Source organism: Zalophus californianus, chromosome 11, assembly GCF_009762305.2.
Source record: "Zalophus californianus isolate mZalCal1 chromosome 11, mZalCal1.pri.v2, whole genome shotgun sequence".
NCBI classification, from domain to species: domain Eukaryota; kingdom Metazoa; phylum Chordata; class Mammalia; order Carnivora; family Otariidae; genus Zalophus; species Zalophus californianus.
The window spans coordinates 106,254,024-106,280,440 of record NC_045605.1 but is presented as its reverse complement, the minus strand read 5'-3'; the positions used below and the strand labels follow the sequence as shown (position 1 = coordinate 106,280,440).

The 26,417-nt window shown below is 55.0% G+C and overlaps 5 protein-coding genes across 11 annotated transcripts; 3 read left to right on the top strand and 2 right to left on the bottom strand.

Moving 5' to 3' along the window:
* Positions 1–5,298: 5,298 nt before the first annotated feature.
* On the top strand, positions 5,299–12,503 carry SYVN1 (synoviolin 1). 4 transcript variants are annotated; one of them, XM_027579055.2, is made up of 17 exons: positions 5,301–5,583; positions 6,079–6,232; positions 6,415–6,563; positions 6,790–6,882; positions 6,973–7,125; positions 7,267–7,315; positions 7,747–7,850; positions 8,339–8,465; positions 8,565–8,664; positions 8,759–8,824; positions 8,920–9,036; positions 9,133–9,296; positions 9,581–9,709; positions 9,803–9,961; positions 10,039–10,225; positions 11,059–11,210; positions 11,288–11,394. In XM_027579055.2, exons 3-17 carry the CDS (start codon positions 6,432–6,434, stop codon positions 11,392–11,394), a joined length of 1,839 nt encoding a protein of 612 aa, XP_027434856.1. In that variant the 5' UTR covers positions 5,301–5,583; positions 6,079–6,232; positions 6,415–6,431. The 4 variants fall into 4 exon arrangements, with proteins under 4 accessions (XP_027434857.1, XP_027434856.1, XP_027434855.1 ...); XM_027579056.2 differs by lacking the exon at positions 6,079–6,232 and having other exon boundaries at positions 5,299–5,778; positions 9,806–9,961; XM_027579054.2 differs by lacking the exon at positions 6,079–6,232.
* On the bottom strand, positions 12,408–16,284 carry MRPL49 (mitochondrial ribosomal protein L49). 2 transcript variants are annotated; one of them, XM_027579058.1, is made up of 4 exons: positions 16,127–16,284; positions 14,811–14,961; positions 13,852–13,976; positions 12,408–13,729 (listed from the first exon to the last, which is right to left on the bottom strand). In XM_027579058.1, the coding sequence occupies exons 1-4, from the start codon at positions 16,202–16,204 to the stop codon at positions 13,583–13,585; spliced, it is 501 nt and encodes a 166-aa protein (XP_027434859.1). In that variant the 5' UTR covers positions 16,205–16,284; the 3' UTR covers positions 12,408–13,582. The 2 variants fall into 2 exon arrangements, with proteins under 2 accessions (XP_027434859.1, XP_027434858.1); XM_027579057.1 differs by having other exon boundaries at positions 16,106–16,259.
* A 46-nt stretch (positions 16,285–16,330) lies between these two features.
* FAU (FAU ubiquitin like and ribosomal protein S30 fusion) lies at positions 16,331–17,928 on the top strand. Its single transcript, XM_027579059.1, has 5 exons — positions 16,331–16,472; positions 16,733–16,815; positions 16,926–17,070; positions 17,511–17,566; positions 17,755–17,928. The coding sequence occupies exons 2-5, from the start codon at positions 16,741–16,743 to the stop codon at positions 17,878–17,880; spliced, it is 402 nt and encodes a 133-aa protein (XP_027434860.1). The 5' UTR covers positions 16,331–16,472; positions 16,733–16,740; the 3' UTR covers positions 17,881–17,928.
* Positions 17,929–18,711: 783 nt separating this feature from the next.
* On the top strand, positions 18,712–21,981 carry ZNHIT2 (zinc finger HIT-type containing 2). The gene has a single exon (XM_027580605.2). It carries the CDS (start codon positions 20,749–20,751, stop codon positions 21,940–21,942), a length of 1,194 nt encoding a protein of 397 aa, XP_027436406.1. The 5' UTR covers positions 18,712–20,748; the 3' UTR covers positions 21,943–21,981.
* Positions 21,982–22,151: 170 nt separating this feature from the next.
* Positions 22,152–26,389, bottom strand: TM7SF2 (transmembrane 7 superfamily member 2). 3 transcript variants are annotated; one of them, XM_027580602.1, is made up of 10 exons: positions 26,201–26,389; positions 25,598–25,794; positions 25,446–25,500; positions 24,870–25,064; positions 24,687–24,790; positions 23,611–23,730; positions 23,355–23,523; positions 23,050–23,130; positions 22,840–22,962; positions 22,152–22,528 (listed from the first exon to the last, which is right to left on the bottom strand). In XM_027580602.1, the coding sequence occupies exons 1-10, from the start codon at positions 26,250–26,252 to the stop codon at positions 22,368–22,370; spliced, it is 1,257 nt and encodes a 418-aa protein (XP_027436403.1). In that variant the 5' UTR covers positions 26,253–26,389; the 3' UTR covers positions 22,152–22,367. The 3 variants fall into 3 exon arrangements, with proteins under 3 accessions (XP_027436403.1, XP_027436402.1, XP_027436404.1); XM_027580601.1 differs by lacking the exon at positions 26,201–26,389 and having other exon boundaries at positions 25,598–26,172; XM_027580603.1 differs by lacking the exons at positions 24,870–25,064; positions 26,201–26,389 and having other exon boundaries at positions 25,598–26,174.
* Positions 26,390–26,417: the final 28 nt, after the last annotated feature.

Genomic DNA, 26,417 nt, shown 5'->3' with positions numbered 1-26,417 from the left:
GTGTAAGGTGATATCTCATTGTGATTTTGGTTTGCATTTCCCTGATGATGAGGGATGTTGAGCATTTTTTCATGTGTCTGTCAGCCATCTAGATGTCTTCTTTGGCGAAATGCTTGTTCTGTTCATGTCTTCTGCCCATTTTTTAATTGGGTGGTTTTTTGGATGTTGAGTTGCATAGGTTCTTTATGTATTTTGGATACTAACCCTTTATTGGATATGTCATTTGCAAATATCTTTTCCCATTCGGTAGGTTGTCTTTTAGCTTTGTTGATTGTTTCCTTTGCTGTACAGAAGCTTTTTATTTTGATGTAGTCCCAACAGTTTATTTTTGCTTTTATTTCCCTTGCCTCAAGAGATATATCTAGAAAAACGTTGCTATGAATGATGTCAGAGAAATGACTGCCTGTGCTCTCTTCTAGGATTTTTATGGTTCCAGGACTCACATTTAGGTCTTTAATCCATTTCAAGTTAATTTTTGTGTGTGGTGTAAGAAAGTGGTCCACTTTCATTCTTTTGCATGTAGCTGTCCAGTTTTCCCAACACCATTTATTGAAGAGACTGTCTTTTTCCCATTGCATACTATTGTCTCTTCTGTCAAAGATTAATTGATCAAATAATTGTGGGTTTGTTTCTGGGCTTTCTATCCTGTACTATTGATCAATGTGTCTATTTTTTTTTAAAGATTTTATTTATTTGAGAGAAAGAGAGACAGCATGAGCAGGGGGATGGGAGGGCAGAGGGAGAGGGAAAAGCAGACTCACCACTGAACAGGGATTCCCGACATGGGACTCGATCCCAGGACCCTGGGATCATGACCTGAGCTGAAGGCAGACACTTAACCGACTGAGCCACCCAGGTGCCCCTGATGCGTCTATTTTTGTGCCAGTACCCCACCATTTTGACCACTACAGCTTTCCAATATAACTTAAAATCTGGAATTGTGATACCTCCAACTTTGTTTTTCTCTTTCAAGATTGTTTTGGCTATTTGGGGTCTTTTGTGGTTCCATACAAATTTTAGGATTATTTGTTCTAGTTCTGTGATAGGGATTGCATTATGTCTGTAGATTGCTTTGGGTAGTATGGACATCTTAACAGTATTTGTTCTTATAATCCCCGAGCATGAAATATCTTTCCATTTGAATCGTCTTCAATTTCTTTCATCAATGTTTCATAGTTTTCAGACTACAGGTTTTTTTACCTCCTTGCTTAAGTTTCTTCCTAGGTATTTTATTATTTTTGGTCCAATTGTAAATGGGATTGTTTTCTTAACTTCTCTTTCTGTTGCTCATTATTGGTGTATAGGAATGCAACAGATTTCTGCACACTGATTTTGTATCTTTTGACCTTACTAAATCCATTTATCAGAGCTTTCCCTCTATGATCAGGAACAAGATAAGGATGTCCATTCTTGCCACTTTTATGCAACATAATACTGGATGTCCCAGCCACAGTAATTAGATAAGAAAAAGGAATAAAATGCATCCAAACTGGTGAGGAAGAAGTAAAACTTTCACCATTTAAAGATGACATACTATATATAGAAAACCCTATAGTTTCGGTTATTTTTAATCATGCAAGTGTCTGATATTCTTTTAAATCTGCCTTTTTAATGGATTAAACATTATTGGAATAGGGTGCCTGGGTGGCTCAGTCATTAAGCGGCTGCCTTCGGCTCAGGTCATGATCCCAGGGTCCTGGGATCGAGCCCCGCATCGGGCTCCCTGCTCCGCGGGAAGCCTGCTTCTCCCTCTCCCACTCCCCCTGCTTGTGTTCCCTCTCTCATTGTGTCTCTCTCTGTCAAATAAATAGTCTTAAAAAAAAAAACATTATTGGAATAGATGGATCTAACCATTCTCTTCCTGATGGACACGTGGGGATTTTTTTCTCTCCTATCACACTCTCCTTCCCATTTTACATGTTATTGTATCCAGTATTTTAACTTTTTTAACCTCACCAATCAAATATTATTGTTACCCCACTTATTAAAAATCAAATTTGTGGGGCGCCCAAAGTGCCTGGGAGGCTCAGTCAGTTAAATGTCCGACTCTTGGTTTTGGCTCAGGTGGTAATCTCAGGGTGGTGAGATTGAGCCCCAGGACAGGCTCTGCACTGGGCGTGGAGCCAGGCTGAGATTCTCTTTCTTCCTCTCCGTCTGCCCCTTCCCACCTCCTAAAAAAAATCTACTTTGTGATGGATTTTATTTATTTATTTTTAAAGATTTTATTTATTTTTAAAGATTTTATTTATTTGAGAGAGAGAATGAGAGATAGCATGAGAGGGAAGAGGGTCAGAGAGAGAAGCAGACTCCCTGCTGAGCAGGGAGCCCGATGCGGGACTCGAGCCCGGGACTCCAGGATCATGGCCTGAGCCGAAGGCAGTCGCTTAACCAACTGAGCCACACAGGCGCCCAAGTGATGGTTTTTATTTAATTTTGAAAGAAATATAATGATTTGGTAAAAATACGTTTTTTATCTTTTTTTGTATGTATGATACATCTGGGGTTCCCACATACAGGGCATATGCCTAAAGGGCAGAGTGTGGGGAGGGGAGGCAAGGAATGAGCTGAGCTGGCAGAGGATTTTTCTGGCCACTGTGGGGACTAAGCAGAGAGTAGAGTATAGGAAAGGAGACCAGTTGTGTGGCTGTTAAACTAGCCCAGGCATGAGATGATGATGGTCTGGACCAAGACCAGGAGATGAAGATGGAAAAGAAGGAATGAATTCCAGAGACACTTTGGAGGTAGAATCAACAGGACTTCATCTCTCTCTTTTTTTAAGATTTATTTATTTATTTATTTATTGAGAGAGAGAGAGAGAGAATGGTAGAGAGCATGAGAGAGAGGAAGGTCAGAGGGAGAAGCAGACTCCCCGCTGAGCGGGGAGCCCAATGCGGGACTCGATCCTGGGACTCCAGGATCATGACCTGTGCCGAAGGCAGTCGCTTAACCAACTGAGCCACCCAGGCGCCCAGGACTTCATCTCTTGAGTAGTATACTGTAAGAGCCTCCTAAGTGGTTTCCCTCTTCCCACTTTGGCCCCCCACCCCACTACATTCAATAATACAGGTGCTAGGGTGCCTTTTAGACCTAAACAGAGCACGTTACACCTCTGCTCACCACCCTCCCATGGCTCCTCATGTCAGTCAGAGTAAAAGCCAAAGTCCTTGTGGTTCTGCCTCCACCTCCCACTTACCCTTTTGCTATTTCCACTCCAGCCACACTCACCTCCTCCCAACAAACCAGGACAGTTCAGCTTTTAACCAGCTGAGACTCTTCACCCAGACGTCCCTTTGGCTCATGCCCCTTCCTCCTTCAAGTCTTTGTTCAGCTTCTCACTGATATTGCAACCTGCTTCAAGCACCCTACCACACTCCTGATCCCTTTTATTCTGCTCTTTTTTTGCCTATAGCACTTATTACCTACTTATTACCTCCCAACAGAGTAGAGAATTCACTTATATTATGTATATGGTTTATCATCCGTCACATCCACCAGGGTAAAACTTCACAAAGGCAGAGATCATTATTTTGTTCACTGATATCCTAAGTTCCTAGAACAGGCTGCATCCGACACATCTGTAGACAACTGAATAAATGATTTCATTACCAGTTTGGGTGTGGGGACAGATGGAGAGGGAGACGGTGAACAAGATGCTCAGGTTTCTGAAGCCGGGGTAGGGGTGGACGACTAGGAACACCGAAATGTTTTTAAAAACACGAGATATTCCAGGGCGCCTGGGTGGCTCGGTTGCTTAGGCGGCTGCCTTCGGCTCAGGTCATGATCCTGGAGTCCCGGGATCGAGTCCCGCGTCGGGCTCCCTGCTCGGCAGGGAGTCTGCTTCTCCCTCTGACCCTCCCCCCTCTCATGTGCGCTCTCTCTCTCTCTCTCTCATTCTTTCTCTCAAATAAATTAATTAAAAAAAAAAAACCAGGAGCTATTCCAGGTGAAGACCAGACCTGGGAGTCATTAGCACATGATGGGGGTGTGGAATCCACAGGAGCAGAGGGCTTTATGCAGAGAAAACAAACAGAAGGGGCCAACATGGACACCAACATCTAGGACACGTGGGGAAGGGACACACAGAGGACAGACAGAGGAAAGGACAGATGAGGAAAGGGGCAGATGCACAGCCAGAAAAAAAAGCAGAGCCCTGTGGGATCACAGAAGCTCAGGGAGGAGACTTTTTAGAAGAGGAGAGAGGTCGAGTCAGGCAAGAACTGAAAGCTCACCACTGGATGCAGTCACTAGAAAGTGACACATGGCCTTGGCGGGGAGCCAACTCTGTGACAGGTTACAGGCTGAACTGGTTAGGCCAATTCAGGAGGTGGTGAAGGTGGCTGAGGCCAACAGGATGGGAATTTAGCGTCAGACAGACCCGATGCCAATCCTAGAAAAGATCTTGTTAAATCTCTGAACCTCCATTGTCCCACGTACGAAATGAGCAGAGCACCTCCTAGCCCATACACTTTGGTGATTGCTACATGAGACAGAGGGAAATGCAAGACACAAATTGGGCGTATTGGCTTCATTCTGTCAATGAGCAGACTGGCTTGGCTGCGACTGAGACACAAACGTAAATACTGGGCAGCCCAAGACCAGTGGTAGCTGCGGTTTTGGCCGGGGAGTGGATAATACAAGGAGGGCAAAGCTGTAGGCACAGGGAAGCTGAAGTCAGTCCCTTTGCACAGAACACTATCCCAAGATTAGCCGGTATTAAAGAACTGCCTTCCTAGTCCTAGACACACCAGCCTGCGCCGCAGTGAACGTTCCCCTGGGCAGACACAGATCACCCGCCCACGGACTGCAGCCCTCCCGCCTCCCTGCCAACCGTCCGCCCCCCTGGGGTCGGACCTAGACCTAGGCAACGCTGCCTTTCGCGCCTAGCAACCGCTCACCTGCTTTGCTCTTTCCATAGGCCGGGAAATTTCCTTCCTTTTTCTTATTGGTCCGCGTAACTCTATCTCGGCCAATTAGTAGCAGCCACGGGGACCCAACACATTCCCATACAATTTGGGGGTGATCATGGAGGAGCAAATTTTTCTTTTCTGAATCTAGTTCTCCAGGAAAGCATCTTATTTGTCAAATTGTCCTGAAATCTTCTGGAATGAGACTCGAAAACATTTTATTCCTCTTAAGCCCGTAATGTCTGTCCCTTGCACCCTCCCCCCCTCCAAGTGGTACGGCCCGCACAAAGCCCCACCTTCCTCCCCGCCTTAAGAGCCTGAGTCCTCCCCTAGGTTGAGTCCACTTGGAGACCGAGACGATACCATCTGGGACTAATAAGCGGGGGGACTCCAGCCACCTGCCGGGCTGCCCTATTCCGCTCCGACCACCTCTCGCATCTCTTGCTCAGGCCGTGGGCACGAAGCCTAGATACGGTGGTGGGGCCACCGCTCCCGGCACCACGGAGGGTGCGCGGTGCGGCCAAAGAAAGTGTGCACTTGGTACGATCCACACTGAGCCCCGCCGGAAGTGAGGTGTCTCACCCCCGAAGTTCCGGCTCGCAGGGGGTGGGGAGTGTTGTTAACCGGAGCCGCCTCCGCAGTCGCGGGCATCGAGCTGGCTCGCGGCGCTGGGCTCCTGGTGAGTCGGCCGGGGTCGGGCCCGGGTTGTGGTTGGGAGTCGGGACCTGGGCCCTCCCCTTGAGGGCTCCGGGGTCGGCGCGGCCCCTCAGCCCGGCTCGCAGCTGTCAGCTGGCCGTAGACCTCAGGCGCCCGCGCGGCCGCTCTCCAGAGGCTGGGCCCCGCCTGCGACGTTCGCAGCTCCTGGCGATCACAGGTGCGGGGGCGCCCCGGGTCCTTCTCCGTGCCGCCGCTGCATCCCGGCGATCGGCCGTTTCTCCGCTGCCCCCAAGTGGACATTGCCCCGGGGGGTTGGGGGACGCCAGGGTTCTAGGCTGCCGTACCCCGCCCTCTCCCGCCGGGCGCGCGTCGCAGCTGCCCACCCTGGCCGAGCTGTCACCGGCGCTGTCGCTTGCCCGGCTGCGCCCCCCAGCGCCTGGCTTCTCACAGTCCAGGCGGCACGTTCCTGCTTCTGGAGGTTTCTGCGTTTGCATCCTCCCCATCATCTTCTCTTCAGAAGCCGTGGTAGCGGTTCCCCCTCCTCCAGCACGATTGCCTCTCCTCGTGCCTCCCTAGAGGCGGCGGCTTGGCAGGCGGCGTGGAAAGCCCTAGATTTGAAACAAGACTGACCCAGGCTCCAGGCCTTGCGTCAGTGGGCTCGCTTAACCCCTGTGAGCCTCCATTTTCTTATTTGTAAATTGGGGGAGCGTATGCTATTCTCGACGTCATGATTGTGAGGGTGAGGTGAGGCGGGTTTGTCCCCCCCCATTTGGTGACACTGCATGTCGTGCACTGTGCTGAGTTTGCACAGTGTGAGTATCACACAGGTCGTTCCTTCCCTTTCCCCACACAGGTCTCCAGGCCAGGGCAATGTTCCGCACCGCAGTGATGATGGCGGCCAGCCTGGCGCTGACTGGGGCCGTCGTGGCTCATGCCTACTACCTCAAGCACCAGTTCTACCCCACTGTGGTGTACTTGACCAAGTCCAGCCCCAGCATGGCAGTGAGTTCGGGGCTCAGGGTCGGGGGGAACTTCCTGGGCGGGGAGGAGTCTGCTTGAGGCAGGGGCGGAGCTAGAGGTCAGGTAAGTAGGAGAGAAGCCAAGTAGCCCACTAGCTGCCTGACTTTGAATTAATTGGGATGGGGACATAGGGAGGTTCCCGAATGATGAGCTCCAGACATAGCAGAGCAGAAAGTGACCTCAAACCATAGCTTCTTCTCACTCCTAGGTCCTCTACATCCAGGCCTTTGTCCTTGTCTTTCTCTTGGGCAAAGTGATGGGCAAGGTGTTCTTTGGACAGTTGAGGGCCGCAGAGATGGAGGTAAGATGTTCAGGACTCCAAAAGTGAGGGGCAGGGAGCTGGGCAAGCCGAATGTCCTGAGTTCCTCATCATTCCTTGTCCACCCCTCAGCACCTTCTGGAACGTTCCTGGTATGCTGTCACTGAGACTTGTCTGGCCTTCACCGTCTTTCGGGACGACTTCAGCCCCCGCTTTGTTGCACTCTTCACTCTCCTTCTCTTCCTCAAGTGTTTTCACTGGCTGGCTGAGGACCGTGTGGACTTTGTGAGTTGGGTGAGGGGGTTCTCTGAAGCAGACGGGAGCCAGGGAATGGCTTGGTGGATAGGCTTGGGCAGTGAAGGCTGGGTTGGGGATGTGGGGTGAGCCCCAGCCTTCCTGATGGGCTCCCTTTCTGCTCTGCCTTAGATGGAACGCAGCCCCAATATCTCCTGGCTCTTTCACTGCCGCATTGTCTGTGAGTGAGATCCATGGGAGGGGGGAGAGGGGAGCTGGAGGGAGAGGCGGCACCGTGGACGATTGGAACATGACAAGTCACTAAGCGTGGTCCTGTACCCTAGAGCACAGGCGTCCCCCTTGACCCACAGCTGTACAGGAAAGATAAATTGGGAAGTTCATTTGCATCATCTCTGCCCTGTTCCACTCCAGGGCTTCTCAGCTGCCCAGCCCCGTAGCTCTTGGCCTCCTCACCTGGAGCTCGGGCCGCTCTAATACCCTCTTAGGCAAAACTGGAGTTCCCAGGGGGCTGGGGTCAATGGAGTGTGCCACCTGACTAGATGGCTAGGGCCATGGTGGGCTTGAGGGGGGGGGGGAGGGGTCTTAAAGCAGGAAGTGGCTGTCAGGCCCTGCGCTGACCCCACCAACCCCCAATTTGGGGGGCCCCCACAGCTCTTATGTTCCTCCTGGGTATCCTGGACTTCCTCTTCGTCAGCCATGCCTATCACAGCATCCTGACCCGTGGGGCCTCTGTACAGCTGGTGTTTGGCTTTGAGGTAAAACTGGCTTGGGAGGTTGGGAGGACAAGCCTGAGGTGGCACTGAACGTGGCTTGAAGAACGCAACAAGCCCTTACCGGGCACCTGGTCTGGGGCCAGGCCTGTGCGGGCCACCAAGCAGCAGCCGTCAGTCAGTGTCAGCTCCCACCTTCTACACACGCGCACCTAATTAGCCTGATGGACAGCTGGGGAGGAGGTGATAACAGCTCCCACTGGTTGAGCGCTCACTTGTACGCTAGACCCTGTGCTGAGCACTTGGCCTGCATCTTTTCATCGGCAAAGCCATACCGTGACGAAGGGACAGTTAATTCTGTCATTTGATGGGCCGCCCGGGCTGGACAGGTCTGGTGAGTTGCCAGAAGTGACACCAGCCCGCGAGAGGAGGGGCTGGGAGGACGCAGCCATGTCCCAGCCGGCGCCCGGCACCGGCAGAGTGTGACTGCCGCCAGGGGGCGCTGTGTGCTTATGTTCCCCCTCCCCCTCCAGTACGCCATCCTGATGACTATGGTGCTCACCATCTTCATCAAGTATGTACTGCACTCTGTGGACCTCCAGAGCGAGAACCCCTGGGACAACAAGGCCGTCTACATGCTCTACACGGAGCTGTTCACAGGTGAGGAGAGCCTGGGCCTCCCCTGGCCTGGCCCAGCGCCCCCGGCCCTGCCTCGCAGGCCCTGTGACTGCCACTCTCTGCACCTCCCCCTGCCCTCAGGCTTCATCAAGGTTTTGCTCTACATGGCCTTCATGACCATCATGATCAAGGTGCACACCTTCCCTCTCTTTGCCATCCGGCCTATGTACCTGGCCATGAGGTAAGCCCAGCCCAGCCCAGCCTGTCCTGCCCCCGACCCATACCTGATCCTCACCGCCCCCCTCACCCAGCTTTCACCAAAACTGGCCTTTCAGGCAGTTCAAGAAGGCTGTGACAGATGCCATCATGTCTCGCCGAGCCATCCGCAACATGAACACGCTGTAAGTGGGCCGGTCCGGCTGCCGTCCCAAGCGCTGCCCCAGGTTCCCCCGTCTGCACCTCTGGTCTTGACATATCCTTGGCCTGTCCTGACTAGGTATCCAGATGCCACCCCGGAGGAACTCCAGGCAATGGACAATGTCTGCATCATCTGCCGAGAAGAGATGGTGACTGGTGCCAAGAGACTGCCCTGCAACCACATTTTCCACACCAGGTGGGAGGGGCCCCGGGGGGCCTGACACAAGGGGAAAGGCTTTGGAAGGCAGGCCCCCGGGGACCTGCCGACCATCGCCTGGTCTTGACCCCCCAGCTGCCTGCGCTCCTGGTTCCAGCGGCAGCAGACCTGCCCTACCTGCCGTATGGACGTCCTCCGGGCATCACTGCCGACCCAGTCACCACCGCCCCCGGAACCTGCGGATCAGGGGCCACCGCCAGCTGCTCATCCCCCACCACTTCTGCCGCAGCCCCCCAACTGTGAGTGGCCCCCTCATTTGGCCATCCAACACACCCTGTTGAGCACTTGCCCTGAGCCGGGTGTGGGAAACAGATGAATCAGATTCCCTGTCCTCCAGAAGTTCAGTCCGGGTGGGGAAGGGAGTCATAGGAAGAGCCATCAATTGGTTGTAATCATGTGTCATCGGTGCCAAGCTCAGAGAGGCCCTTGGGAGCAGGGACAGAGTCCTAACGGCCAGCCTCTCGTGTGGGATTTGCCTCTATCTCACTTTGGACCTTTTCTCACTGCCCTGTCCTCTCTGCAGTCCCCCAGGGCCTCCTGCCTCCCTTTCCTCCAGGCATGTTCCCGCTGTGGCCCCCCATGGGCCCCTTCCCACCTGTCCCACCTCCCCCCAGCTCAGGAGAGGCTGTGGCCCCTCCATCCACCAGTGCAGGTGAGTCTTTTGGGGACTGCCACAGCCAAGGGGTGGGAGGAATGGAAGCGGAGGCCTCTTAACACTCCCCAACTTCCTGTTCTTACTCTTCAGCAGCCCTTTCTCGGCCCAGTGGAGCAGCCACCACCGCTGCTTCTGCAGCCTCTGCCTCGGCGCCCGCCCCTGGCTCCGCCCCAGCCCCTGAGGCCGGCCCCACCCCAGGCTTCCCCTTCCCGCCCCCCTGGATGGGCATGCCCCTGCCTCCACCTTTTGGTAAGCTGAGCCACACTCGGGGTTGATCTGGAAGGTAGGGGGCGTTAGGCCCAGGCTGAGCCTCTGCCTCTCTCCAGCCTTCCCCCCGATGCCCGTGCCCCCTGCGGGCTTTGCTGGGCTGACCCCAGAGGAGCTGCGGGCTCTGGAAGGCCACGAGCGGCAGCACCTGGAGGCTCGGCTGCAGAGCTTGCGCAACATCCACACGCTGCTGGATGCCGCCATGCTGCAGATCAACCAGTACCTCACCGTGCTCGCTTCCTTGGGGTAAGTCCGCGCGGGGCCCCGGGATGGGCGGTGGCAGCGTGGAGCTGCCAACAGAAGGCCCCCAGCCAGGGTTCTTGGCCTTTTTCTCTTCTGCCACTCCGTGATGCCTGTTAATTCAGGCTGACCTATCTGTAGCATACCAGGATCTCCAGGTTCTCGAGGCCTCTGTCCTCTCGCTGAAGAAGGCCTGCTCGGTCTCAGGATTGACGTTGATTAGAGAGCTGATTTTGAATCTTGTTCATGTTTTTCTAAAATCAAATTACTCCTAACTCCTAGTGCTTTAGTTCACCATGTATGCTCTTCTCACATATGGTGACCATGTGCCTGGGAACCACTACCCCTGATCTGAGTCAGCAAATAAAGTCACCCCAGCGCCAGCCTGGCCTAAGTTCAAGTCCTGGTCCCACCACTCACTTGCTCGGTGACCATTGTCACCTTTTTTGAATAGAAGGGTTCTAAGTCCTGTCCACAGGTCACGTGCACAGAGTGCCTGGCACACAGCAGTGACCGCACAGGCTTGGAGGGGAGCCGGAGTTTGAGATTTGAGTGCAGTTTTATTCAGTGCAAAGCCTTCGGGTGCCCCGTAAGGAGTCTGGCACTCACTAGAGAGTGCAGTGTCAGGGTGAACAAGGCCGACGGTTCGTGCCAGCCGGTGATTTACAGCCCATCTATGGTATGGACCCACGAGGACGTTCGCCTGTGTCTGCTGCTAACTCAGACTGCAGACGGACGTCAGTGCTGACGCTACCCTGCAAGGCTCACAAGGGGCAGGAGAATCTGCCCAATCATGCCAGGATGTCAAGGCCTCACCTGCCTCTTCCTTCTCTTCCTAGGCCCCCCCGGCCTGCCACCTCAGTCAGCCCCACTGAGGAGACTGCCCCTGCAGTTGTCCCTACTGCCCCCCCCACCAGCATCCCCAGCTCTGAGACTACCACCCCATCCCCAGGAGTCTCCCCACCAGCCCCTGAGCCTGAAAAGCCTCCAGGTAGTCTCGGTCAGCCTGGGGAGGGGGGGAGCAGGGAAGAAACTTCTCTCGGTTCCACTTCTGAACTCTGTCCCCAGCTCCTGAGTCAGTAGGCACAGAGGAGCTACCTGAGGATGGGGAGCCAGATGCAGCAGAGCTCCGTCGCCGCCGCCTGCAAAAGTTGGAGTCCCCTATTGCCCACTGACACTACCCCAGTCCTACCCCTGCCTCCACTCTCTTGAGCAGCCCTTGCTGTAACACATCCTGCCACCAAGTGCCCGCTCCCTGTCTAATGTGCACCAGGGAGTAACGACCCCCAGCTCTGAGACAAAGGAGGTGGCATCCCCTAGGCCAAGTGGAAAGATGCCTGAGGCCCCAGTTGACCCCAGCCCTTCCAGACCCGGGCAGCCATGGGGATCTCGGGTCCGTTCCAGCCTTTCTCTCCCACCCTTCAGCCTGTTCCACTGGGGCCGTGAAGGCAGGAGGCGCACCGCAGTCTCTGGGAGAAGGGGCAGCCCCTCCAGGCCCCACTTTGTGTGTGAGTGAAGTCGCTTCAGTGCTAAACAGTATTAGCTCCCCAATCCCATGTGTGAACTTAAGGGGCTGGAGGCAGGCCAGGAACTTGCTCCCTGGGCCACCCGCCAAGACTGGTACTGCTGTCCCTTTTCTTACCCTAAACTCCCCAGAATCCTCTGTGATGGTGGCTGTGTCACTTACACCCTGTGGTGTTTCCACGTCTTGCAATCGCACAGCTCAGGGAAAGGAGGGCCTGGGGGTGGAGGAGCGGGGGCGCAGCACGAGGTGCCCTGCCCCTTCCTCCAGGTCCCCCTCTCCCTGCAGTTTGTCTATCAAGTGAGACCATTCCTCCTCTCACCCAGCAACCACTGCCCAGCCTCACGCCAGGCTGAGGGCTCATGTGTCTGCTCCTGAACCACTGCAAGCCCCAGAATCTGTGGAAGGCCACTTCTCAACTTAACAGAACTTCTCTTGAGTTTAGAAGAATTGGAACTACTTCCTTGTCTTTTGGCTTAATTTTGTCTTTAACTTGAATGCTTGATCCTAGGAAAGAGGAGCAAGAATGTCAGGCTCCTGGTTTTTCCAGTTGAGAAAAGGCACTGGGCCAGGTAGGGACCACAGGAGCCGAGGCCCGCCTGCCCCCGTCTTTTTTTCCCTCAGTTCTGTGTTACAAGAGTTGCTGGAGACAGTTTCAGATGATTATTTAATTTGTAAATATTGTACAAATTTTAATAGCTTAAATTGTATATACAGCCAAATAAAGACTCGCGTTAATGACTGGTGGAGCTGGTGTCACAGGATCAGTGTGCCAGGCTGCTTTTTCTTGCTCAGGCTGTCGACTTGAGAATCCCCAGGGGTGTGGGTTTCTTTAGACAAGTCATTAAATGATGAAGATACCCCCATTTTCCATACGAAGAAACTGAGCCCCAGAAAGGTTAAGTTCCCTGCCTTAGGTCAGAGGACAAGTAGGGGAGTCAGCCTTTGAACCCTGTCCCTAACTAGTTGGAGGGTGGGATGAGGGTGGGCACTCAGGCCTCTGACCTTTGTAACTCCCAAGAACGGGGCAAATGTGAAGGCTTATTGGCTGGGGGTGGGACAGATGGCAGGGGCAAAAGGCCAGCATCTTTCTTCCTGCAAAGCCCCTGTCCAGCCTTGATACCAGGCCAGCAAGCTGGGAAGGCAGGCTGGCTGTGCTGGACTGCTGCGAGCTCCCGAGCACCCCCTTGTGGAAAGACCAGCTCAGGCTAATCACTTAGCTTCTTAGAGCTAGCAATGTAGTCAGACCCAACTCTCCCTAGAATGGAGCCAAGGTGACTGGGCCTTCTACTTATCCATGGATAAAAGGAATGAGCCCAGGGGCTGACATGGACCTTCTATGCCTGCACTTGGAACTGAAGATGTCCGGGACCCATGCCTGAGTCCTCTGTGTTCTTCATGGCCTCCACCGAACCAGGTCTGGCCTGGAACAAGAGCTTGAGAATGTCTGCAGCAGTGAGGGTCTAAGAGCCAAGGAAGAAATGTACTCAGTGGGTTTGCCCTGTGCTACCCTCCCCTAAACTGGGTTGGGCTATTACTTTCACCAGTCAGCAACCTCCAAAATTTGAACAGCTGAGCCCAATGAGCTCCAATGAAGGCGGGGTCTCCACTCAGGCAGCCCTCCCCCACTGCTGGCACCTGTAGAGAGGGTCCTGTTTCCCCCTTAATGTGAGCGAGGCCTGCTCTGAAGCCCTTTAGCCCTGACTCTGCCCCGCCCAAGCTCTTAGCCGTGGCATTTATACCTCCTGTCCCAGTTGCTCCAACAGCCACTTCCCTCCTCCCGAGACCCCCTGGACTCTGGTCTGTGGGGGCTGCTATCATGCAGGCTGCTCAGCTGGGCCTCAGAAGCCCTTCTCCAAGAGCCACGCTTTGAGCTGCTGGTCAAAGTAGCCCTTGACCCGCAGGGTACCTGTCACCTCATTGATCTGGGTGACAGGTGTCTTCCCCAACAGTGGACTCAGAAAATCTTCCACATCCTTCTGCAAGGCCTGGGGAGGGAGAGGGGGGACAATGATAAATCAAGCCTGGTCAGACCATCCCCTCTAGTAGACTGCCATCCTTTCAGCCCTGAAAGGCTCAGAAGCAGTCCCTGTCCCATGCCCTCACTTACCCAGATGTCCCCCTCCACCTTTCGGATCACAGTCATCTGGCGGTTGCCATGTGTGATGTCCTTGTAGACAGGGATGTTGTGCATTCGAGAGCGCCGCACAAAGTAGGGCAGGTTGGGTGGGGGGTCTGTTACATGGAAGAATGGTGAGAAGCCAAATCTCCCCAGGCTTTATGCCACCTTAGCCGAAGCCCTTCCCCTCACAGTCTACACAGACTCAGTGCACCCAATGGTAAAGCCACCTCTAGATTTCAGGTCAGAAGACCTGCTCTTTCCCTAAATTTAAGCCAGGACCAGCTGGTTCGACCTGGGTAACCTCACAGGCCCAGCGTAGGGCCTGGCAGCAGAAGGTGCTCAAGAAATGAAGTTAGGGCCACGCCTCCCTGGATCTTTAGGTCCCGATCTGGGGCGAATCCTGCACTTCTCCCCTGGGTCAGGGAGGCTAATAACCTCTGGCGCAAAGAAATGGGGATTTACAGCACTGAACACCTACCTACCACATGCTGGGCTCTGTGCTGAGTGCTTTATGTACTGAGCAGATTATCTCCATTTTGCTGAAACTGAGGATGGGAGAAGCTAAGTGACTAACTCATGATCACACTGGCAACGGACAGCAGAGCCAAATTTGAACCCAGAACTGCCCAACTACCAAGCTGTGTTCTCAATTATGGTACAAGACTTACTCGGGTGGGAGTGGGGGTCCCAGCTCTTAGGTCTTCTATGCTTCACTTTTCCCGAATGGGAAGACCTCATCCCGACTGTGTGGGTGGATGGGTACCAGTAAAACAGGGCTGCATTCCCAGGCCCTTCCTTGAACATGAGACAGATGCTAAGCCCTGACAGACCTCCACACAAGTCCTGAACCCACTGGGGAATCCAGAGCCTCAACTGGGGAGGTAGACCACTAGGGAGAGGGAGATTTCCCTCTGTAAACCTCAAGCCATCCCCATCGCCCAGCTCACCTCTGGGTGGCTGCCAACCACTGGGAGTGGGATAGTGTTCATGCTTTGGGGGCTTTGGGATGCCGGTAGGGGGTAACAGGCGCTCGACAAACTGGTATTCATCCACAGACTCCACAAAGCTGGGGTAATCAGGAGGCTCCTGGGTCTGGCTCTGAGGCCAAAAACAAACACAAACAACCACTGTTCCCATCAGACCACCCACTACACACCCACCCAACAAAAGAGGCAGACCTTAAGTAAAAAAAGGAAACACCACAGTTGCAAAGAATGGCTAAATAAAAGCCTGGAGATAGGAAAGCCCCCGACTTCAGTTTGCCGGGGTAGAGGTGAGTCTGGAAAAGAAATTCAGGCACTCTGAAGGGCCCCCCTCTCTTGAGATTTCTGTGGGACTTAAAAGCCAAAGTCAATCTACTGTCTGACCGACATAGCCTTTTTGAGTATTTTAAAGTTTCCTCTAAACATTCCATTGAAATATTGTAGTTCTGGATTAGGCACTTTCAGCAATCGTGATAATGCACTCACATCATCCGATGTGACCCTCGCTTACCTGGAACATTTTGGCCTCATATAAACATCGCCAGCCACTGGACTAAATGTATTACGGGTATTGTTTTGACTTAATTCTTAAAATGACACAGGTTAGGTATTTTATTACCCCTTTTTTCCATCTGGGAAAAATTAAGACACTAATAAACAATCGACCTAAGGTAACTCTCTGCAATCTGTCCTCCCATCCTCCAGCCTTAAGATCCTTCCTGGACACTTCTCCCAACAGATACCCCGGAGTCCTGATAGGCCCCGGGGTTACAAGAAGAGGGAAGCAGAATGAAGGGACCTTGTATATCATGAACTCTAGGTTCCCATTCGTGTCACCAATGATCTGGGGCCGACCCCCTACCCTGTGGAACAGCATCCCTTTTAAAAAATTAGTAGGAGTTGGGCGCCTGGGTGGCTCAGTTGGTTAAGCGACTGCCTTTGGCTCAGGTCATGATCCTGGAGTCCTGGGATCCAGTCCCGCATCGGGCTCCCTGGAGTCTGCTTCTCCCTCTGACCCTCCCCCCCTCTCATGTGCTCTCTCTCTTTCTCGCTCTCTCAAATAAATATTAAAAAAAAAATTAGCAGGAGTCGATTGCAGCCCCTCCCAGTTCTGACTAACCCAAGTTATCCACCAATCAGGTTCCCTAAGCCCCACACACCGAGGCGCCCTGCAGGCCTTGAACCTTGTTTCTATCTTGTATCTGAGCTCCAGGGTTACAGGAATGACAATGAGATTCAACGCAGCCCTCTTCCCACACCTCCAGGCTCAGTGTTCTCACCAGCCGCCGTAGCCCGCAGCCCGGCGACACGCCGGTTCTCCACCCTCTCACCGTAGCCCGGAACATGGCCGCTGCCATCTTTAACTGCTCCCGCACCCGGGCCTTCTGCGCGCACAACCGGCCAGATCCCGCCCCTTCCTGGGCGCGCCCGGGACCGAAAGAACGCCTGCGCAAAGCCGTAAAGAGGCGGAGCTAGGACTGCCGTGGGCGGTACAAAAACCAAAGGCTCTAACGGTCGCCCAGCAGTGACGTAGCACGCAGCAGGCGGAGAGGACGTGCGCGCTCTTGCTCCTTCCTCTTTCTCGACTCCATCTTCGCGGTAGTGGCTGCGGTGCCCGCGGTTCAGGTAAGATTTGGGCCACCGCTGGATCTTGAGGGCTTATTAGCAGGTTGGCCGCAAGTCAGAGAGCACGGGAAAAATGGAGAGGATGTGTTCTGACGGCCAGCTTCCGGTCACTCGCCGACCCCCCGCCCTGGCAGGCCCGGCCTTAACCCACGTGAGATCCCACGACCACCTATGTCCCAGCGCGATAGGTGCCGGCCCGCCACCTTCCCCCGACTCCCTCTCCCAGAGCATTCTTCTCTTACGAGCTTCTCTTTCTTCAGTCGCCGACATGCAGCTCTTTGTCCGCGCCCAGGAGCTACACACCCTCGAGGTGACCGGCCAGGAGACGGTCGCCCAGATCAAGGTAAGGCTACGTGGTGCTTCCTGAGCCCCGTCCTCTTGGTGTTTTTCATTCTCCACCCCGCCCCCCCCCCCCCGCGCGCTAACGCTGATGAGTCTTATATTTCCCCGTAGGCTCACGTAGCCTCCCTGGAGGGCATCGCTCCAGAAGATCAAGTCGTGCTCCTGGCAGGCACGCCCCTGGAGGATGAGGCTACCCTAGGTCATTGTGGAGTGGAGGCTCTGACCACCCTGGAAGTAGCTGGCCGCATGCTTGGAGGTGAGTTGGGGAGCATTGTTCTTTGAAATGTTTGTAAGCTCATAATGAGTGTGGGGTGTGAAGTTCAGTGTCCTCAACCCAGGGTGGTTCTTCCTGTTTACCTTGTTCATTAAGAGGTCCATGGGAGACTGAGCCAGAGTCTGGTTCTGTTTCAGTTATTTACTAGCCCCTTGTTTGCTCACTAAGATCAAGCCAAACTAGATTCCCCAAGGTGCTCTTCCGCTTTTGTTTAAAGTCAGGGGCGGGAAAATCCTGAAGTGAAATCCTGAAATGTACCATACTAAATAAACACTCTTGGGTCAAACGTCATATCTGTGTAACTTTGTTCTCATTCTCTGTCGGTCCCTGTTTATCTTTAAAGGCTTGAGTTGAGGGAGAAGGGATTCTACTGGGTGGGGCCTTCTTGCTCTCCTGTCTTCTGACCTCCTTTCCCACCGCAGGTAAAGTCCATGGCTCTCTGGCCCGTGCTGGGAAAGTAAGAGGGCAGACTCCCAAGGTAGGTGAGAGTACTAATGGTGGTGTTTAGACTTTGGGTTTTTGGGTTTTTGTGTGAGGGTTTTGTTTTGTTTGTTTGTTTTTAAGCTAAGCCAAGACCTTTGGTCTTTGCTCTATTTGCCTTCTCCCTCCCTGGAGTTAAGACTGTGGGGAGGCATGGGAGGTCTGATCATCCCACCCTTTTCCCAGGTGGCCAAACAGGAGAAAAAGAAGAAGAAGACAGGTCGAGCCAAGCGGCGGATGCAGTACAACCGGCGCTTTGTCAACGTTGTGCCCACATTTGGCAAGAAGAAGGGCCCCAATGCCAACTCTTAAGTCCATTGTAATCCTGGCTCTCCCCAATAAAGCCATTTAGTTCAGTCATCTCACTGTTTCATCTTCACGTGCAGGGTCTTGGGAAGATACACAGCTTCTAGGGCCAGTGGTGTGTTCATTCAAACAGTGAGGCCTGGTTCTGGTCTCTTGGCCCAGTCAGGTTGGAAGAGGCGGGGGCCCTCAGCTGGGATGGGGAAGGTGTGGTAAATTACAAGAAAAGGCTTAGCATGAAAATTGGTAACCCCAGATGGTAACTCTTCAGATGGAGAGTTGGGGAAATTTCCGGTCCAAATAACTTGATAATTCTCCCAAATCCTTTGTGTTTTTGTTCCTTTTTTTTTTTTTAAGATTTATTTGAGCGAGAGAGTGGGGGAGGGGCAGAGGATGAGAATCTTAGCAGACCTTCCACTGAGCATGGGATTCCACACAGGGCTCCATCTCAAAGATCTGAGCTGAAACCAAGAGTCAGATCTTTAACCAAATAAGCCATCCAGGCGCCTTGTTCTTGTTCTTTAAACAGAGAAGATAAGAATCGTCTGTGGGAGGATCAGTAGAGAAGTCTTGAGTAGAAGATGTTATCAGGGAAGGCCAGTCAGACCCTTCCTGGACTTCAAACCAGCTATGGCCTTAGTGGAATCCAAGGTAGGGGTCTAGTATGTCCCTACTCTGGAAAGTGGGGCGACCCTATTGGGGAGGAGGTCAGCAATGCCGGCCCTGAAAGAATTCACCCAAGGCAGAACAAAGGAGATGGAAGTTTATTGAATACACTGCAAGGGAGCAGAGGAGAGACTGTCTGCTAGGAGGCAGTGGCGGGGGGGGGGGGGGGGGGGGGGGGGGGGGGGGGGGTGCTGTAGTTAAGAGGGAGGGGGAGGAGGTAGGGGAACTTGTGAAACTTTACTTTTTTTCAGTTCCTGTGCCTGCTTGTAAGCAGCCCATTGGTCAGCAAGGGCTTACGGTTCTTCTGAGGTGGGTTTCCTCATGGACCTGTTTGCATTCAGCCGGGTGGTTGCCATGGGCCCTTCTACCTTACTCGGGCTTCCATTGCCCAAGCCTGTTGCCTAAAAGTGGCCCTACAGAAAGCATTGCCTGATTACACTGGCATTGTGGTAACCTTGTTTGCACCTTAACCTAATCATAGCTCAGGTTGGTGGGTTGGTTGGTTGGGTGTTCCTAGGAGTGGAATTCTCTGGCACTGATTGAAGGTTCCCCTAGCAACATGGGTACCCACTCGTTTTGCGAAGGTTTTTGAACCTGCTGGTTCTTGGAAAACAGTATAACATGAAGTAAAGACCTTGGATCTAGACTTGGACTGCCTTAAGTTTGCATCCTTGCTTCATTTATTTTCTCACTCTCCAACCTTAAAATTAATTTCTGCCATCATGTTTCTGAGAGTTGCTGTGAAGAATAAATAAAGGATGTGAAGTTCTTAGATCAGCACCTGCCACATAGTGTGCAAACATATAGGCTATTTTTATCTCTAGTAATCTTTTAAGAAAAAGACAGTCACTGGGCGCCTGGGTGGCTCAGTTGGTTAAGAAAAAAGACAGTCACCTCCTTTCTAGGCATTTCGATTCTTGTGAGTTAAGTGCATAAGCTAGTTAAGTGTTAGAGCCTCAAAGAAAGTAAGCAGGGTGTTGTAATGAAAGAGGGGTGGTTGGGGATGGACATAATATCCTAGGGAAGGTCTCTAAAGATGGGATGCAAGAGGCCTGAAAGCTATCAAATAGATGATGAAAGAGGTCCAGCCCAGAGAACTGTGCAAAGCTGTGTGGTTTTGTCAGACCTGGACGGGAGTTCAGATTTGAGTCCAAGTGCAATGGAGGGTCACCAAGTACAGGGAAGGGTTTAAGCAAGGGCCTGATGTGATCTGACTTGTGATCCAATGCTTTCTCTGGCTGGTTTCTCTGGACAACTGGCAAGAAAGGGAACCGGTTAAGGGACTAGTAGCTGAGGCCACCGGTAGTAATGGGGATGTAAAAAATGAGCGGACTTAAAGGTCATCAAATCCATCCAGATCTTGATAGGGAAGTAGATGATCCATACGGAGATAAATACAAGGTATTGTGAAAGCAGAACTTATTAGGAGTGGGTCTAAAGAACCAGAGCTCACTTTTGTGGGTGCCATAGGTCAAGTCCTCGGGGCCCTTGGCACGGTGTGTGTGGGTTATCACCCCCACTCTGTCATAAACCAAGCTCCATTAGGACAGGGATCCCATCTCTTTGCTTATCGATGTGTTTTTGGCACCTAGTATGGATTCTGCACTTTAAAGTTGGATGAACCATAGATTTGGAGGGGAAATAAAAAAGGAGCTCAGATATCAGTTAAACGTTGCTTTCTTCTCAAGAGGGGAAATGCCTCCAACAGACACATAAACAGAGACTAGGCCAAGTAGTCCATCTTTACCCTTTTTCTACACTCCGCTTTGTCTGTGTCCCCTAGTAGAATGACTGCCTTTCCAGTGCAGGGATGCATCTCATCCCCCATGGGCCTGGCCCAATTAGGGGCCTAGAGTAGGTGCTTCTCAAAGATCGATTTCCGTCAGGAGGCTCTATCGTGCTAAAAAGGGAACCACTAGGGGGCGAGCTGGTACCAGCGGAGCCCCGGCCTGGGGCACTCGCCCTCCCTCTCTCACCGCGCAGGGTGGGGGGGGGGCCTGTGCGTCCCGACGGGCTCCTGCGCCTGCTCAAGCGCCATTTGGCAGAGGGGTGGGGCTTGGCTTCCGAGTGTGGGCGGAAGTTGCCGAGAGTCCTCGGGAGCTTTGAGTACGCTCCGCGGGCCTCGCTAGGAGGCGGAAGTAACCGATTAGCACCGGAAGTTGTCCAGCGCGGCCTGTGAGTGTTCGCAAGTAGCGCTGGGCGCCGGTTGCCATGGAGCCGGCCGGGCCCTGTGGTTTTTGCCCGGCCGGGGAGGCCCAGCCCGCGCGCTACACCTGCCCTCGCTGTAATGTGCCCTACTGCTCGCTGCGCTGCTACCGGGCGCATGGCACCTGCGCCGAAGCCTTCTACCGGGACCAGGTGCTGGGAGAGCTCCGCGGCCGCAGCGCCTCGCCCAGCCGCCTGGCCAGCGCCCTACGGCGGCTGCGTCAGCAACGCGAGACCGAGGACGACCCGGAGGACGCCGGCCTCAGCCCTGGTCCGGCGCCAGGCGGCCTCACCAGGCTCTGGGAGCTGCTGGCCCCGGCCGAGAAGGCGGCCTTCGAGCGGCTGCTGAGCCGTGGCGAGGCCGGGCGGCTGCTGCCCCCGTGGCGGCCGTGGTGGTGGGGCCGCGGGGCCGGGTCGCGGCTTCTGGAAGAGGTGGATGATGCTGCGGACCGGGACCCTGCGGAGCTGGAGCCCACCCCCGCGAGGACGTCAGCGGAACCCCTGAAGGAAGCCGCCGCCGAGCCGTTTCTCGAAGACGCTCCCGAGGCCCGCGCGCCCACCGTGCCCACCCGGATCCCCACGCTGGCCAGCCTGAGCCGCAGCCCGGCCTCGCCGCTTGTGCGCTTCCAGCTGCCCAACGTGCTGTTCTCCTACGCGCACACTCTTGCCTTGTATCACGGCGGCGACGATGCGCTGCTCTCAGACTTCTGTGCCACGCTGCTCGGCGTTTCCGGAGCCCTGGGTGCGCAGCAGGTCTTCGCCTCTGCCGAGGAAGCCTTGCAGGCCGCCGCCCAGGTGCTCGAAGCAGGCGAGCATCCGCCTGGGCCCCTGGGCACACGGGGTGCCATGCGCGAAGCTGCCCGCATCCTGATGGGCGAAGGCCCGGCCGACCAGAAAGGCTACACGCTGGCAGCACTGGGGCACCTGGCGCAAACCCTGGGCCGGGCCCGGAAGCAAGCTGTGGCCACGGAAGAGCGAGATCGCCTCTACCGGGCGCGGAAGAAGTGCCAGTTCCTACTGGCTTGGACCAATGAAAATGAGCTGGCCCTCATACCCCTGGCTCTGGACTGTGCCAGGGCCCATCGAGCCCACGCTGTGGTGGCCGAGGAGGTGGCAGCCCTCACCGGGGAGTTGGAGCGGCTTTGGGGAGGCTCCCTGCCACCTGCTCCAAGAATTCTCATCGAGGAACTCCCTGGCTGAACTGGGATCCCTCTGTCATTAATAAAGCTGTGACTGGTCTGCCCTATGAGCAGTGCCTGCTTCTGGACAGGAACAGCTGTCGTTCTCCCCCCGGCCCCCAACCGCAGACTCTCGGGCCCACAAGCCACCTCTCAGCTTGTCCTGGGTCAGAGCTGACCCAAGCCAGTTTTTAAACACCCTAGCCCCAGAAAGGGAGGGAAGTGGTACCATGGGTTCCAGATGTTTATCCAGGAGGAAGAGCAAGCCCCTCCACTCCCATTTTTGGGCACTGGCTGCATCTCTCCTTGCTCCAGAGCACGTCCCTGAGGCTGTTGGTCCCTGCTTGCTGGAGCGCAGAGCAGGGTGGGGCCCAGGCTCCCCAGCCGGCCACGCTGACGGATGGCGGGGGGGGGCACCTGCCCCAGTCTGGGCTGAGTGGAGCCACTTCAGTAGACGTAGGGCAGGATTCGGTAAGGCACGCGCCGGCAGTACTCGTGCCAGGCCAGGCCGTACTTCCGCAGGCACTGCTGCTCGTCCCGGGCCTCCCGGTGCACCAGCAGTGACGTGAAGTAGAGGAGGTAGAAGTAGGGCAGCAGGTGAGACACTCCTGTGGGGAAGTGGAGGCTGTGACCACCCAGCAACTCCCCAGTTCACAAAGGTTTCTGCATTGAATGGCTCACAGGGACATTGGGGCTCTGGTGAAAGGTCCGGGTCTGCAGCAAGATAGTGGCTCCACGAGGCTGGCGGGGAAGTCTACCCCCAGCCACTCACTGAGTCCATTCCCAGCTCCCTGACTGCTCCCTCCACTAGGCTGCATCCCCGTTCTCCATTCCACACCCAGGTGGGGCATCCCGTGGTCACCACCTCTGTCCCTCACATACATGCGGTCCCCGTCCTGTGCCCTCCCAAGCCACTCACCACAGGGCAAGGACCAGGCCAGAGCCATGATGAGGTCTCCAAGGTAGTTGGGATGGCGGACCACACCCCACCACCCAGACACCAGCAGCTGCCGCCCCGTGGCTGTGGGGATGGTCTCAAGGCCTGAGGAAAGACGGGGAATGGGATGGGGGACCTGCAGGAAGCCCGGCTGCACCACCTCACTCATGGCACCCTAGAGACCCAGCTCACCAGCCACTCTGGGGTCAGAAGGATTCTTTCGGAAGGTGTTCTTCTGGGAATTGGCTCCCCGGAAGATGTAGTAACCAACAGCTAGGGGAAAGCAAGAGCAAGTGGTCAGGGTTGAGGTTTAGAGCCTTCTACTTGACCCTGACCATCCACCCACAGCCCAGTTGGCCTGGAGACCTAGGACCCAGTCCTCCCCCCCCCAACCCCCACCCCTGTGTTAGAGGAGCGCCTGAGGCTTAGTACCTACCGGATGCTGAATAAACAGAACATGAATGAATGAAAGGGGGAGGAGCCCCCTCCTGACTGACCATTGATGAGGCAGATGACTGAGGCCATGGGCAACCCCAGGGGCTGCGGGTGGTGGAGCAGGAACTGGGCCTGCAGGCTATAAGTGAAGGGTACCCAGGCCAGGTCCCCAAAGGCCAGCATGAAGCCAAACCCGTCGTGTGTGATGTCCATGGTGGTGAGAACAGCCTCCTGCAAGGGTGGGACCCAGACACACCTGCTGAGTCCCCATGAGGTCCTCAAATGCCCTCCCTGCCTCTTCGCCCAGTCCAGCCTCACCTCATGCCAGAGGGCATCACCCACATAGAGTAGCTGGAAGCCATTGACCAGCCACATGGCCAGGGAGGGACTCCCCCGAAGTTCTGCTTCCTGCATCAGCAGGGCCAGGTTGATGAGGACCTGGGGACATGGGAGGGGGAGGACAGGGCAGTCTGTCCCCAGCCTGCCTCCAAAGCCTCCTTTCCCCCACCCCATGTGGAAAATGGAGATAATCATGGACCGGCCTCATGGAGCTTGTCTGGGGACTTGTTGACATAGTGCATGGGCAGCACGAAGCATGATGTGTCTGGCATAGAATGAATACTCACTCGTGTGAGTAAACCCATTCTGGTAGCACTGGGTTGATGCTGTGATTAATGTTACCACTTCTAACCCTCACAAGAACCTTCGCAGGAAGTTCTGACTTTATCCCATTTCACACATGGGGAAATCGCCTTGGGGGCCAGGGTGCAGATCCATGGTGGACACTTGGCCTCCTCTCACCTCTAGTTTCCAGGGTGACATGAGGGACCTTGCCCAAGAGACCCTTTGGGAAACCGTGACCACAGTCCAGTATGGGTGATTATAACCCAAACCCACGGTTGGCATGTCCTCGAGGCAACTAGTGATGGACAGCTTGCTTGCCCAATGATCAGTCTCAAGTCTTGCACCGCTAGGACCAGCCCGCAGCATAGCATCAGCCTCTCCTGTCCTCAAAATAGAATAGATTTTGAGCTTGATTTATTTAAAGTTGCACCTGCTCACCTAATTCCCTCCATGTTTTTTCTCCCTAGCACATAGCACCCCTGCCATGCTACGTTTTGTCTGTCTTTCACTTATGTTTTGTCTGTCTTTCCTAGAATGTATGCTCCATGAGGACAGAGTTTTGTTTTTTGTTTTTGTTTTTGTTTGTCTTTCCTATAACTTTTTTTCTCTTTTGTCTCCTTGTATCTAGAATAGTGCCCAGGACACTCAACAAATATTTGTGGGATGAATGATTAATGGTTTACATCCGCGCAATAGTGGCCCCGCCCTGCCCAAGCACTGCTTAGGCATCCCACCCCTCCTCCTGGCCCACATAGACATGCCCACCATACCCAGCCGATGAGGCCAGGTCGCAGTTCACAGAAATATTTGAAGTCGAAGGACCAGATGCGCGGGTTGAGCTCCCGTCCCAGGAAGAAGTCATAGATGGGATTGCCTGGAGAATAACGGAGGCTGAAGATGCAAGTGAGCACCCCCATCTGCTTCTGTCTGCACCCTACTGGGACCCCTCTCACCTGAGTTCCCCCCAGGGGCCAGGGCCGAGGCAGGGGCCACCAGGGCCTTCAGATAGAGAAGGAGGCTGAAGATGAAGGCGGTGAGGGTGGCCGCAAAGGCCAAGGGCAGGAGCATTTCCGGGAGCGCCCCCAGAGGCAGCCCGGCGGACACAGCTAAGCCCACCAACAGGGCTGTCAGCACCAGGGCCTGGAAGCCTGAACCACAGTACACAACGAATCCTGGGGGCTGCGCCCCTACACCTCTGCCCTTCCCCTTCACTCCCCCCTCACCCTGCCCCCCGCAATACACACACACAGTCCAAAGCCCAAGGAGGTCAATGGCCCTGCCCCTGGGTCACCCCAACCACTGCTCTGGTAAGAGCATAGAGTAAGAGCAAATGCTGCGGGTAGGTGTGGAGGAACAAGGGACTTGGAGAGGGACAGTGAGATTCCCCCAAGGCTACCCTGCGCACAGAGCGTAAAATAGGCATCTGACGGAGCTTGGGGTTGGGGGCTAATCTCCACTGGGCCTAGAGCTCCATCCCCACCCGCACGACTCTAGCGCAGGGATCCATCCCCGCCCCCGCGTCCATGCACCGTTAATGGGGTAGCGCAGGCGACTCTTGTCCTTCAATTCCTGTCCCTCGGCCACCTGCAGGCACAAAGGGGCTCTGATAAGGGGTGCGAGTGTCTTCTCCCCAGCGGAGCCCCCTCCCTCCGCCCGCCTCCCCCGCGAGCCGAGTCCACACCTTGCGCGCCGGCAATAGGTAGAGAGCCGCCTGAAGGCCGAGCCAGGTGAACCACAGCAGCAGCATCTGCGGGCTCCACAGCGCTTCGGGTCCCGGCAGGTAGGGGGGTGGGCCCAGGAGGCGCGCGGGGCCCGAGCGGGCCACCAGGAGCAGGTGGAACATGGTGGCAGGAAGCAGCAGCATCAGCGCCGCCGCGCCTGGGGACCGGGGGCGATCGCGTCGGGCGTCGGCTCCGCAGCTGCCCTCCGACACCAAGCCATCCCCCCCGCCCCGCCCAGGCGCCCTGTCGTCTCCAGGCCCCCTCGGCATTCCCACTGCCCTCTTCCATATCCCGTTCTCAGCCCTCAGCCCCTTCCCTGACTTCCATCTTGGGCCCCGCCCCCTCGCCCCCGCCAAAGATCCTCCTTCTGCTCTTGGTACAATCCTCCACTCCACAATCCGGTGCTGTGCAGCCCCCTCCCCAGACAGGCCCTCGCAACCCCCAGATCCCTCTGCTTCTGGAGACCCTTCAAAGCTTTCTATCCTCAGATCCTAGCTCCTCCGCCCCCGCCCCGTTTGCGCCCTCGCCGAGCCTGACCACAGATTCCACCCCCGCCCCATTACCCAGGGGTCCCCCGAATTCCAGCGGAGCCCCGGAGCCCTGAGGAGATGCCATGGTCTCCGCTCCACCGGCGGGAGACTACACAAGAGTCCGTCAGAGAAACACAGTCCACCTCCTCCCCTAGGACATGAGCTTGGTGACGCGGAGGATCAGCCCGCTGCACAGACACCTGCTTGGTCCCTGAGCTCGGACTACTACCACTCGAGTCCCTAGGTCTTT

What these genes read in the sequence shown, in the direction of transcription:
- SYVN1 (XM_027579053.2), top strand. Translation starts at nt 6,432, where the DNA reads ATGTTCCGCACCGCAGTGATGATGGCGGCCAGCCTGGCGCTGACTGGG. An exon ending in AGCTGGTGTTTGGCTTTGAG is followed by an intron (nt 7,851 to 8,338) that starts GTAAAACTGGCT and finishes CTCCCCCTCCAG; the next exon opens with TACGCCATCCTGATGACTAT. An exon ending in ATCCGCAACATGAACACGCT is followed by an intron (nt 8,825 to 8,919) that starts GTAAGTGGGCCG and finishes TGTCCTGACTAG; the next exon opens with GTATCCAGATGCCACCCCGG.
- MRPL49 (XM_027579057.1), bottom strand. Translation starts at nt 16,204, where the DNA reads ATGGCAGCGGCCATGTTCCGGGCTACGGTGAGAGGGTGGAGAACCGGC. An exon ending in TGAGAACACTGAGCCTGGAG is followed by an intron (nt 14,962 to 16,105) that starts GTGTGGGAAGAG and finishes TTTTGGCCTCAG; the next exon opens with AGCCAGACCCAGGAGCCTCC. An exon ending in AGGTGGAGGGGGACATCTGG is followed by an intron (nt 13,730 to 13,851) that starts GTAAGTGAGGGC and finishes CTCCCTCCCCAG; the next exon opens with GCCTTGCAGAAGGATGTGGA.
- FAU (XM_027579059.1), top strand. Translation starts at nt 16,741, where the DNA reads ATGCAGCTCTTTGTCCGCGCCCAGGAGCTACACACCCTCGAGGTGACC. An exon ending in AGACGGTCGCCCAGATCAAG is followed by an intron (nt 16,816 to 16,925) that starts GTAAGGCTACGT and finishes ATTTCCCCGTAG; the next exon opens with GCTCACGTAGCCTCCCTGGA. An exon ending in TAAGAGGGCAGACTCCCAAG is followed by an intron (nt 17,567 to 17,754) that starts GTAGGTGAGAGT and finishes CCCTTTTCCCAG; the next exon opens with GTGGCCAAACAGGAGAAAAA.
- ZNHIT2 (XM_027580605.2), top strand. Translation starts at nt 20,749, where the DNA reads ATGGAGCCGGCCGGGCCCTGTGGTTTTTGCCCGGCCGGGGAGGCCCAG.
- TM7SF2 (XM_027580601.1), bottom strand. Translation starts at nt 25,906, where the DNA reads ATGCCGAGGGGGCCTGGAGACGACAGGGCGCCTGGGCGGGGCGGGGGG. An exon ending in GACCTGGCCTCATCGGCTGG is followed by an intron (nt 23,731 to 24,686) that starts GTATGGTGGGCA and finishes CCATGTCCCCAG; the next exon opens with GTCCTCATCAACCTGGCCCT. An exon ending in TTCTGACCCCAGAGTGGCTG is followed by an intron (nt 22,963 to 23,049) that starts GTGAGCTGGGTC and finishes GTCTTTCCTCAG; the next exon opens with GCCTTGAGACCATCCCCACA.